The 13,033-nt window shown below is 47.3% G+C and overlaps 1 protein-coding gene across 5 annotated transcripts; it reads right to left on the bottom strand.

Annotated features, from left to right (window-relative positions):
* Positions 1-518: 518 nt before the first annotated feature.
* stradb (STE20 related adaptor beta) lies at positions 519-12,819 on the bottom strand. 5 transcript variants are annotated; one of them, XM_071330602.1, is made up of 12 exons: positions 12,775-12,819; positions 11,257-11,336; positions 11,023-11,102; positions 10,370-10,450; positions 7,572-7,677; positions 7,024-7,145; positions 4,924-5,032; positions 4,578-4,701; positions 3,688-3,964; positions 3,317-3,564; positions 1,936-1,978; positions 519-1,829 (listed from the first exon to the last, which is right to left on the bottom strand). In XM_071330602.1, the coding sequence occupies exons 3-12, from the start codon at positions 11,032-11,034 to the stop codon at positions 1,659-1,661; spliced, it is 1,293 nt and encodes a 430-aa protein (XP_071186703.1). In that variant the 5' UTR covers positions 11,035-11,102; positions 11,257-11,336; positions 12,775-12,819; the 3' UTR covers positions 519-1,658. The 5 variants fall into 5 exon arrangements, with proteins under 5 accessions (XP_071186703.1, XP_071186702.1, XP_071186704.1 ...); XM_071330601.1 differs by having other exon boundaries at positions 12,770-12,816; XM_071330603.1 differs by lacking the exon at positions 12,775-12,819 and adding an exon at positions 12,402-12,747.
* Between the last annotated feature and the right edge of the window lie 214 nt (positions 12,820-13,033).

Below are 13,033 nucleotides of genomic sequence, written 5' to 3'. Positions count from 1 at the left end.
TTTTTGAGATATGGACTCCACCCACTAGAGAGGTTCCTCTGTGACATCACAGGGTGTATTCTATCATAGCGTCTCAGCCAGGACAGTTGTTGTGGAGGTGTCTTCTGAATCCCCCTGGAGAAAGGCCAAGTCCCCCCAGTGGTATACATACCCCAGGTTGACAACCACAGCGCTAGTCCATATTTTAGGCATAGACTATTCAGTGATGTAGTTATGAGTGGGTAGAAGTCAAACCTAACCACTGACACAGGGTCAGGTATTTGTTCATCCCCCTAAAGGTTAAGTGGATGTGGGGTAGGATAATATGACCTTAGATCTGTGGTTGGGGCAACTTCTACCTCAAGCAATGTAGTCCTAAACACATTATTGCCAAAAACCACCAATCCCAATCTCAACCTGACCCAAACCTTCAATAACCCCTTATACAGCTTTCTGCTTATTTAGGCTTTAACAGAGATTTCAGAAAGACCATACAGAACTTCCAAAGACAAGAAAAAAAGGGCCATTGTTTTAGAAAATTGATAATGAATATATTTATAACACTTCTATAAGGCTCATACAGCTATAACATGTTTGATATGCACTGATACATAAAATGTCTCTCATACACATAATCATCAATCACAGAATAATCCACATAAATGTATCATAAACAGTTCACAGATTTCATTAAAACGATACAATTGAGGACCCTCCCATACGTTTATTATGACAAGGAGGACGTGTATAGGGTAGCTGCGTCTCAAAGCACAGTAGTGGTAGTGTTATAGTTCTTATTTGATCACAGGGATTTCACTGGTTGTACAGGGGAGGGATAGCAGCCTGGTCAATCAGACGGACTGCTGAGCTCACGTTTAGTTTCACTTCGGGAATGTGAGCTATCGCGAGATCAGGCTGGTTTCACAAGACTAGAGGGATAACCATAGAACTTCCACTAACACACTAGCTATTCTCGTACCGTCTCTGCTCACACACTTGTGTTTTAACACAACACACCTCTCCACCTCTCCAACTCCATAACATATCATTATCTATTATCTTCCTCTTCAAACCCTGACACATTATTATCTATGCCCTTTCACAGTCTAATAGCCTAAAATAGTTAACATTACTGTTCGTAGTACGATCCATATGAGTCCAGTGATAGGTCTTTTCACTGGCATAGGGGGTGTGTCCTCACTGTCCTGCAACATCATTGGTTGTCATTGTCGTCGACCGGCAGCCACACCCATGGCACAGAGATCCTCATTGGATGATCCAGGCTGAGCAGCTTCAATAATCCCGCCCTCCTGCTGGCCTATCTAAGGGGAAATGGCTCAGTTCTGCCTCCAGGACAAGACTTGTGACAATAAACATCCACCTGCAGACCCTTATTTGAGTTTCAAAACAAACATATAAAAGCCTAGAAAACTTGTAGAAAGGCTCAGAGTGGTGGGTAGGACAAGTCCAATCAAAACACAGTAGAAAGGCTCAGAGTGGTGGGTAGGACAAGTCCAATCAAAACACAGTAGAAAGGCTCAGAGTGGTGGGTAGGACAGGTCCAATCAAAACACAGTAGAAAGGTTTGGGCTTGCTGTTTTTTGATTGTTTTGATTGTCTTGAGTTAGGCTTGGTTGTCAGATTTTGGGATGTGGGGGGCAGAGGTGGAAGGGGGAGGGTTAGGAGAAGTCCCACACCTCCTCTGTGGGGTGAGCGATGGCAGAGGTGGGGGGGTGGCAGGACGGGGTAGAGGAGCAGGACACAGAGGGGTCATCGGGGCTGGAAACTCCAAGGGGCACCGCGGGGTACATGAGACTGAGGAAGGAGTCCCGGGTATGATGCCTTTTCACCTGTCATACAGTCCACAGAAAAATACATGAATACAAAGTCAGCCATACCGTACCACAGAATGCAATCCAGTCCAAAACACAGCATTTTGATGATGATGAGACCTACCTGTTTGAAGAAGGCATGGGTCAACAGTGTAGAAGCAGAGGGTCTATGGAACACCAAAACAGGACAAAGTCACACCATGCCTTAATGTCCCACAACACTGTCATATCTAGCAGTCACACCGTGCCTTAATGTGCCACAACACTGTCATATCTAGCAGTCACACCGTGCCTTAATGTCCCACAACACTGTCATATCTAGCAGTCACACCGTGCCTTAATGTCCCACAACACTGTCATATCTAGCAGTCACACCGTGCCTTAATGTCCCACAACACTGTCATATCTAGCAGTCACACCGTGCCTTAATGTGCCACAACACTGTCATATCTAGCAGTCACACCGTGCCTTAATGTGCCACAACACTGTCATATCTAGCAGTCACACCGTGCCTTAATGTCCCACAACACTGTCATATCTAGCAGTCACACCGTGCCTTAATGTCCCACAACACTGTCATATCTAGCAGTCACACCGTGCCTTAATGTCCCACAACACTGTCATATCTAGCAGTCACACTGTTCCTTAATGTCCCACAACACTGTCATATCTAGCAGTCACACCGTGCCTTAATGTCCCCACAACACTGTCATATCTAGCAGTCACACCGTGCCTTAATGTCCCCACAACACTGTCATATCTAGCAGTCACACCGTGCCTTAATGTCCCACAACACTGTCATATCTAGCAGTCACACCGTGCCTTAATGTCCCACAACACTGCCATATCTAGCAGTCACACCGTGCCTTAATGTCCCCACAACACTGTCATATCTAGCAGTCACACCGTGCCTTAATGTCCCACAACACTGCCATATCTAGCAGTCACACCGTGCCTTAATGTCCCACAACACTGTCATATCTAGCAGTCACACCGTGCCTTAATGTCCCCACAACACTGTCATATCTAGCAGTCACACCGTGCCTTAATGTCCCACAACACTGTCATATCTAGCAGTCACACCGTGCCTTAATGTCCCACAACACTGCCATATCTAGCAGTCACACCGTGCCTTAATGTCCCCACAACACTGTCGTATCTAGCAGCACTGGGAATCTCACATATTACACACCTTTCAAAAATGACAGAAATTCAGACAGAACACAAGAACATTTAAAATTGTTCCTTGAATGAAAGAACCGACTTCAAACGGAGGTACCAGAGCCCCTGTGTATAAAGTCTGCTGCTCCTGTGTGTGTGTGTCTCACCTGCATTCGGTGTGTGTGTTGTTGTGTGTGTGCTTGCGTTCGGTGTGTGTGCACACGTGTATGTCTCACCTGCGTTCGGTGTGTGCGTTGCGTTCGGTGTGTCTGCACACGTGTATGACTCACCTGCGTTCGGTGTGTGCGTTGCGTTCCGTGTGTCTGCACACGTGTATGTCTCACCTGCAGTCGGGCTGCTGTTGCAGACACAGCTGGACCAGGTTGTGCAGGGTGGCCGAGTGGTTCTTGGGGGCGGGGCTCTGAGGTCTTTCGGTGGTGGCGGTGCGGGTCAGGCTGCCTGTGGCAACACTCTCCCCGATGCCAGAGTCCACCCCGGAGCGGGACACCTTCAGCCCCCCCAGCTCCCCTAGGGGGGAGGGGGCCACGTCCAGCAGGCAGCAGTGGGACCCACGCAGCTTCTGGAGCAGCATCTGGAGGGAGAGACACAGACATATGGACGCATGGACACAGTCACACAGAGGGAGAGAGATGGAGAAAAAACGAGACTCTCATAGACTGAACTATGTTTTGTAATGTATGCAAGGCCCCAGTACCTGTGTAGGGGGCATGTCCTGGAAAGGCACCCTGCCACTGACCAGCTCACAGACTACTATCCCCAGACTGTAGATGTCTGACTTCACCCCATAGCCATGCAGGTCCTGTCGTAGCAGCTCTGGGCTGAGCCAGGGTAGCAGCGCGGGGCTGTGGTGGGGCATGTCAAACACGGTCCTCACCTTCTTCCCATCCCGCATCATACTGTAAACACTGTGCAGCCCCGAGAGGTAGACACGGCCCTCCCCAGACAGCAGGATGTGACTGGCCTTCACTCCCCTGAGAGGAAGAGGAGAAGAGGAGAAGAGGAGAGGAGGAGAAGAGCGTTCACTCTCGCCAAATCTTCAGGCTTCTACACAACTACAGTCAACTAACTATTGATGATGCGAGCAACTCCGAGCAACTATGTCCAACTGAGACAGCAAACTAGGCTGATTCTTTCAACAAATCAAATGAAATGTTATTGGTCACAAGCGCCGAATACAACAGGTGTAGACTTTGCCGTGAAGTGCTTACTCACGGGTCCTTTCCCAACAATGCAGAGTTAAAAAGTTAGAGGCATTTGCTAAATAGGAAACACATAGTAAGACAATAAAATAACAATAGCAAGGCTGTATACAAGGAGTACCGGTACCATCTAACAGTTGGGTTGGCTGTAGTTGGACAGAAGTTTATCAGTGTTGCTTCCATCCCTCTCCTCACCCCAACCTGGGCTCCAACCAGGGACCCTCTGAACACATCAGCAACTGCCACCCATGAAGCATCGTTACCTATCGCTTGACCGCTAACTAGAGCACCGCTAACTAGCTAGCCATTTCACATCGGCTACACGTAGAAGCCTTAAAACGGTCCATATCTCTCCCTTGTCCCCATGGTGTCTTTCCTCCCTCACCTGTGCACGTAGCCCATGAGGTGCAGGTATTGCAGAGCCTTCAGGACTCCATGGAGGAGGTAAGCGATCAGGGACTCACTCATCCCGTCAGGGAAGAACGTCCTCAGCAGGCTATCTGCCGAACCTGGGACAAGAGAAAAGTCGGTAACTATGGTTCCAAATGGTTTGTAATATTTCTTACAAACATAGGCATTTTTTACCATGTCATTTCTGTACCATAAAAAATAAAGTTCAACCAACTTATCGCTGAGAGAAGGAGCTTGGATGAAGAGAGATGGGGGGAGTAAGTGTGAGAGAGAGATGGTGAGAGGAAACAAGTGTTAGAAGATGCATGCAGTAGACTGACCGTAGCCCATGAGTGGTGTGAGGACCCAGAGCTGGCAGCAGGAGCTGAAGACCAGGCGAGAGGTCAGCAGGTTGGGGTGGCGGAACAGCCTGGAGAGAAGAACCTCGTTCTGGGGACACAGCCAGGAAACACTGGGGTCACACAGCCAGGAAACACTGGGGTCACACAGCCAGGAAACACTGGGGTCACACAGACAGGAAACACTGGGGTCACACAGCCAGGAAACACTGGGGACACAGCCAGGAAACACTGGGGTCACACAGCCAGGAAACACTGGGGACACAGCCAGGAAACACTGGGGTCACACAGCCAGGAAACACTGGGGTCACACAGCCAGGAAACACTGGGGTCACAGCCAGGAAACACTGGGGTCACACAGCCAGGAAACACTGGGGTCACACAGCCAGGAAACACTGGGGTCACAGCCAGGAAACACTGGGGTCACAGCCAGGAAACACTGGGGTCACAGCCAGGAAACACTGGGGTCACAGCCAGGAAACACTGGGGTCACACAGCCAGGAAACACTGGGGTCACACAGCCAGGAAACACTGGGGTCACAGCCAGGAAACACTGGGGTCACAGCCAGGAAACACTGGGGTCACACAGCCAAGAAACACTGGGGTCACAGCCAGGAAACACTGGGGTCACAGCCAGGAAACACTGGGGTCACAGCCAGGAAACACTGGGGTCACACAGCCAGGAAACACTGGGGACACAGCCAGGAAACACTTGGGTCACAGCCAGGAAACACTGGGGTCACAGCCAGGAAACACTGGGGTCACACAGCCAGGAAACACTGGGGGTCACAGCCAGGAAACACTGGGGGTCACACAGCCAGGAAACACTGGGGACACAGCCAGTAAACACTGGGGTCACACAGCCAGGAAACACTGGGGTCACAGCCAGGAAACACTGGGGTCACAGCCAGGAAACACTGGGGTCACAGCCAGGAAACACTTGGGGTCACACAGCCTGGAAACACTGGGGTCACAGCCAGGAAACACTGGGGTCACAGCCAGGAAACACTGGGGTCACAGCCAGGAAACACTTGGGGTCACAGCCAGGAAACACTGGGGTCACAGCCAGGAAACACTGGGGTCACAGCCAGGAAACACTGGGGTCACAGCCAGGAAACACTGGGGTCACAGCCAGGAAACACTGGGGTCACAGCCAGGAAACACTGGGGTCACACAGCCAGGAAACACTGGGGTCACAGCCAGGAAACACTGGGGTCACAGCCAGGAAACACTGGGGTCACACAGCCAAGAAACACTGGGGTCACAGCCAGGAAACACTGGGGTCACAGCCAGGAAACACTGGGGTCACAGCCAGGAAACACTGGGGTCACACAGCCAGGAAACACTGGGGACACAGCCAGGAAACACTGGGGTCACAGCCAGGAAACACTGGGGTCACAGCCAGGAAACACTGGGGTCACACAGCCAGGAAACACTGGGGGTCACAGCCAGGAAACACTGGGGGTCACACAGCCAGGAAACACTGGGGACACAGCCAGTAAACACTGGGGTCACACAGCCAGGAAACACTGGGGTCACAGCCAGGAAACACTGGGGTCACAGCCAGGAAACACTGGGGTCACAGCCAGGAAACACTTGGGGTCACACAGCCTGGAAACACTGGGGTCACAGCCAGGAAACACTGGGGTCACAGCCAGGAAACACTGGGGTCACAGCCAGGAAACACTTGGGGTCACAGCCAGGAAACACTGGGGTCACAGCCAGGAAACACTGGGGTCACACAGCCAGGAAACACTGGGGTCACAGCCAGGAAACACTGGGGTCACACAGTCAGCCAGGTGGCTTGTACCACTGCCAAGTGCCAACAATGTTATTATGAACAATGACCTAAATGGTCCCTGACCCTGGATCTAGAGAGCAAGAGCGCATGTTTTTGTTCCAGCCCAACGCTAACTCATCTTATTCAAGTAATCGACTGACTCAACTAACTAAGAAATTGATTAGTTGAATCAGGTGTTTTGAATCAGTTGTGGCTGGAACAAAATATGTATCTTTTGACATGAACTTCGATGAAAAGACAAGGTGGTCCGTATCTGTAGGACCTTTAATACAGTACCGCACCATCAACTGTAGCAGCTCATCCTCTGTACACTCATCCAGGTTGGTGTTCTTGACTGCCACCAGCTGGCGGGAGGGGGTGTGGCGTGCCATGTGCACCTGGCTCAGGTTGTTGAAGCCTTTCCCTGTGAACACGGTTTGGTAATAAATATTAAGACATGTAGAAACACGTTCAACTCTGAAAATGCTTAATTCTCAGGTACTGTGTGGTTAGTATGGTCTTCAATAATCCAGGGAGATTTGTGAACTAATATTTTGAATTGGCCAGTTTATTCAACAGATGTGCCAAAAGGTAATAGACTATGTGTAACATAAAATGTCCACAATACAAACGCTTTATACTCGGGCTATGTGTAGTATGGGACTTGGTCAGTGAAATTGTAAACAATGCTTTTGGATTAGCTATTCTATTCAACAGTAACATGCTAAAAGGAAATATGCTTTGTATTTGTCAGAGGAGATATTACTCTGCAGGCAACAACTATGTAGTGAAAGGACTTGTCTTTCTGGGTTGTAGTGATGAGGTGATTTATGACCAATGGTATGCTCACCCAGCTCTGACAGCAGCTGGTAGTGGGCGGAGTTAGCAGAGAGCGCTGTGATGTCATCGCTGCCTGCACCACCCCAGGTGAAAGTGCATTCTGAGACTTCAGAGCTCTGTGAAGAATCAAACACACACGTACTCACACACAACCCTGAAACGTATCAGCAGCATATTTCCTTAGATCACAGAACGTAGTAACAACATGGTAATACTATGGAAACATGTTGTAGTTGGTCACAATAATAACCTTCTTTACCTAGATTAGGAATAGTTCACCCAAATTAACTGTTTTTCTTACCCTGTAGGCAGTCTACAAATACAGTCTACAAGTGCTTTAGTATAGCATGGTATTTTTTACCAACATGAAATGGGTCCATGTAGCAGAGAAGAGGAAGCAGAATGAGGGTGAGTGAGTGTTGCCTTTGAGCCTGAAGAGGTCAAAGTACTATGGTGTCATGGTGATGACCAACCAGTGGCTGCCACAGGGGGGCACTGTGGTGTTAAGCTACACAGGGTAATGCTGGGGTGGGCGTAGTTTCACTGGGGCCGGTGTTGGGGGGAGGGAGAGGCTGTAAAGTACTTTGTGTTAAGGGGTCAGGGCCGTGCACAGACCTTTCAGGGGGCCGATGCTTAAACTAATTCATATCTCGAAATTCAGAACATACCACTGCCTTTGTAGCGAACTGTTTTATTTGTTTTAGCAGACCTATTTATTTCTGCAACAACGCATTCATCATCAGAAATTGAAAGCTAGCTAGTTACAGGGCCTCCTAAAGACGTGGGGAAAATAAGGTGGGCTATCAGCTGATCATTGATGTTGATGATTGATGTCAATCTGCTAGTTAGTTAGCAAGATTTGTTTTTATTGATTGTGATTTATCTTAAATGCTCTTAAATAATAACTTCATGATATGATACTCATCATCCTCTACCTCAAGATATATGGCTGGCTGGCTATTGGCTTGTGTGGATATTTTAGTATCACCTGGTGGTTAACTAGAGTCTTAATCTCATGACTCTGGATCAGAAGGTTGTGAGGTTGACACTCGTATTTTATTTTAACCCTATCCAAACCTTTAGCTTAACAATTCAGAATGAGTGTCTAACCTTAACCCTTACCTTAACCAATCAGAATGAGTGTCTAAACTGAACCCCTAGCTTAACCATTCAGAACGAGTGTCTAACCTTAACCCTTAGCTTAACCATTCAGAATGAGTGCCTAAACAATGTTTTAACCCTATCCAAAACCTTAACCCTTAATCTTCTAAATTTGACGTTTGGAGCAATTTCAAAATGTGATGTTTGGAGAAATAGAACGATACCTAGCATGAGGAGTCAACCCAGAGTGTAAAAAGCACTTCGAAATGTGACGTTTGGAGCAACTTCGAAGTGTGACGTTTAGATAAATGTAAATAAACATCTGATTCTGCAGTGAGACTGTGAGAGCTTGTTGCGAGTCTAGACTACCTGTGATGCTGCTGCCGACTGAGGAAGGGATGGAGTCGGGTCGGAGGGAGGGTCGTTGATGCAGCCGCTCTTCTCTCTGTCTACTCTGTGTATCAGCCAATGTAACAGTGTTCCTTCCGTCCCTCTGCTCGCCCCTACCTGGCCTCGAACCAGGGGTAACAGTGTTCCTTCCGTCCCTCTCCTCGCCCCTACCTGACCTCGAACCAGGGACCCTCTGCACTCATCGACAACAGTCACCCTCAAAGCACCGTTACCCATCGCTCCACAAAAGCCCCAAGGGAAACAACTACTTCAAGGTCTCAGAGCGAGTGATGTCACCGATTGAAACGCTATTAGCGCGCACCCTGTTAACTCGCTAGCCATTTCACACCGGTTACACCAACTAGGCTGAATATTGATGATGATGTAACTCAAGGGTTAATCAAATGTTATACCGCTGTGGCAACACTGTTGATATTATAAACTAGGTAGCTAGCTACACACACTAGACTGGTGGCCGCATCTCATGCATGTTTGGATACCGGGCATGTTCAATCTCAGTACATGGCAGACGGGAAAAAGGCACAACTGGGCAAGCGTGAGATCTGTACAGGGCTGACCAACAGGAGCAACCAACAGGGCTGACCAACAGGGCTGACCAACAGGAGCAACCAACAGGGCTAACCAACAGGGCTGACCAACAGAAGCAACCAACAGGGCTGATCAACAGGGTTGACCAACAGAAGCAACCAACAGGGCTGACCAACAGGAACAACCAACAGGGCTGATCAACAGGAGCAAACAACAGGGCTGACCAACAGGAGCAACCAACAGGGCTGACCAACAGGAGCCACCAACAGATGACATCACGACGACTTGCGGGCAATCGGTTCAGAACAACAATGACCAAATCCCCCCCCCAAAAAAAATATATATATACACCACCACACAAAAGGGCACTTGGCGAGTGGGAGGGCAAAGTGCTGGGCACAGGTTGACTCCCATCTGTGCACGTGCCTGGGCGGGATGCTGTGGCAGTTAGCTCCAGGGTGAGCTGACACAGCAGCTATGAAAAAGGCTTGCTGCTGTGCTATACAGCATGAATAGCTTTGGTTCACTTATAGGCTATGTAATGTTCTAGCGATCTGGTCAGTGGCTGGCCACTATTACGTGGTAGGTTACACGCAGCTCTACCATCACATAGACAGGACCCGGAACTGTCCTATGTTGTCCTAGTGGTCCTTTCTGACCTCTGACCTGATAGAATAGAACTAGGCTGACCACACCATAAAGACAAGGCCGGGTGGGCTTCAGTGCTCCGATTGGATGCTAACAGAGTGGACACAGCACTGTACTGACCAGGTATTGGTGGCTGACGTCCTCATACTGGTCCTCTATGCTGATTGGCTGGACCTGAGTGGGGGAGATGCAGGAGCAGTCCTGGGGAAGAGGGGAGGAGGGGGTGAGACATGCCCCCCGAGGAGAGGAGAATAGAGGAGTGAGACGGTCCAATAGGGAAGGAGGGAGGAGAGGACAGGCATGCCGTCATGCCCTTATAAGGAGATAAGGCGGGACTTAGGAGGACAACACTGAAGAGATACTTTTGGAGCATCAAGGTTGGAGCCAATGTTGAAAACAACAGTGCTTGTGGAGGAAGACATGCAGTGCATGTCCATGAAGTGACTGCTACTTTAGAAAGAGACAGTTGAGATGAATGACAGGGTTAGCAGCAGATTGGTACCCATGATATAACCTACTGGGAAAGGTAATGGCAATATGCATGGATAATGAGATGGGTCTTATGAATGAACTCTGATAAAGAAAGCATGAGTTCTAGGATTGGAGCGTGGCTAGATCAATGTGCTATGAGAGAGACACACTGCACACCTGGAGGAGACGCTGGCTCATTAGATCATCATCATCATCATCATCATCATCAACCTCTTTAGATAAATCATTTTCATGATCGGCTAAACATCAAAGCCATGCTGATTAAAATAAATATCCCTTACCAAGAAAGACATGGAGTTCTCTTCGTGGGGGTTAGCGCTTCACGCTATGGCATTTATCCGCTCCACGACCACAGCACGCGCTGTACAATGAGAGCGATGGTGAGAGAGAAAGAGAGAGCGAGAGAGAGAGAATGAGCAAGAGGAGAAATACATGGTAACATGAGAGACTTAGTTAGGATTCAACCTGAGAGACAGCCTCCCCCATGGGGCGGTCTGTATGTCCATACAGCTTACCTGGCTGTACTCTACCGGGTTCAGATTCCACTGCATTGGCATCTGACTTCATCACTTCATGCAAAACGCTGCTCCACGTTCTTGAAAAACATAAAATAAAACGATTGATGATTAAATAATCAATAATAGCTCCAGCAGGGATGTTGTGCTGAACGCATGCTGTTGAAAGAAAAATACTTTTTCACGGAGGTATCAAAATATCTCGACAAAAATAACTATGCCAGTCGGTGACCACAAAATACTGAGATTAAAACACGCATTACGTGACTGTTTGGTGCGCAATAGCCCGATTCACATCGGTATTCGTTACATTTTCGTGATACAGAATCATTGTTGCCACATCTGAATGTAAGCATCTGAAATGCATGTGGTCCATCGCTTTGGCTGTAGCTAAGTGCCTCGATGGATATTTTCTCCCCGTCTCTCCTGCCACAGCATGAAGGGGACTTTGAGGACAGTGCGCCGCCGTGTCCCATTCTATGAGCGCGCGACCTAATGATGAGTCCTTGGTCCTTGACCATTATTGTTCTTTATAGGTCGTCGCTGCCATATACCCACCATTGTGACAGTCTTTAACAACCCTATATAGTGACAGTTCTTGCCTGTTGTTGTCGGGGAATGATTTTGCTTGTAACCGATATTCTATTGTATTGTATTCCAGTCTATTCTGTTCTATTCTAGCTATTTTATTATAATCTACTGACAGACACCCTACTGGGGGAAAAAATGGTTGAATCAACGTTGTTTCCACGTCATAAAATAATTATATGTAATTGCGTTGAATAAGCGTGGGGAAATGATTGGATGTGCCAAAAGTCATCAACATAAGACCATTTCGTATTTTTTTCACACAACTTTTAACTTAAATCAGATGATGTGGTGACATCGTTGTTGATTTCACGTTGATTTCACGTTAGTTGACAACTCAACAAAATGTAAATCAAAACGACGTTGAACTGATGTCTGTACCCAGTGGAAAGGGTGCAACACTGTAGCAGAGAAAGAGGTTGTCCTCTCTGATTGTAACCTACACATTTGTTTAGTACATGTTTTCCTATAATCATGTAAAAAAGTTATCACATATTTAACATAATCACATAATTTGTGGATGCAGGATTGCATATGACTGCAACGAGTTTACTTACACTGAAAATCAGTTTATGAAATCTTCATTCCCAATCATAACAAAATCAGGCTGGGTTTTTTAACCAACTTACTCTTGCTCTGAATGCGAAACAAACTTGAACAAACCAAGCATGACATGAGGAAGCTTACAACTCGCAACTTAAACATTTCTAACTTGGCAAAGTTAAGGCTTATGACAACGCAAAAATATGACGTAATGTACAAGTTGTGCGTACAGACACTGTTTTGACTGAAGATAATACAATATTTTCAAGATGTAATGGAATGAAATAGAAACAAATTGCGATGCGTTATACACACTGTTAAAACAAATGTATATTGTTGAGAGTATGAAGTTTGAAACTTATAGTTAATGGCAACAACATACTTCACCTATGTTTTTGCTCTCCTCTCAGATGATTTGACGTAATGACGTAGATACTAAACTTGTGGGAACCTGATAAAAGTTGGGATATTATTGTTACACATTTCATTTTCATCTGTGAACCGCACTGATTTATATCAGTACTTTTTTGGTATTTTTTCCCTAATTCGTAGTACATTTTAGTTTTAATTCCATGTATCTTAACTCCATAAAAATAAATGAATTAACAAATAGATGTTAATAACAAATCTCAATGTGTTTAGTGTA

This window comes from Salvelinus alpinus, chromosome 10 (genome assembly GCF_045679555.1).
Source record: "Salvelinus alpinus chromosome 10, SLU_Salpinus.1, whole genome shotgun sequence".
Classification (NCBI taxonomy): domain Eukaryota; kingdom Metazoa; phylum Chordata; class Actinopteri; order Salmoniformes; family Salmonidae; genus Salvelinus; species Salvelinus alpinus.
Note: the sequence above shows the minus strand (reverse complement) of the source record. Positions and strands in the feature narration are given on the sequence as shown.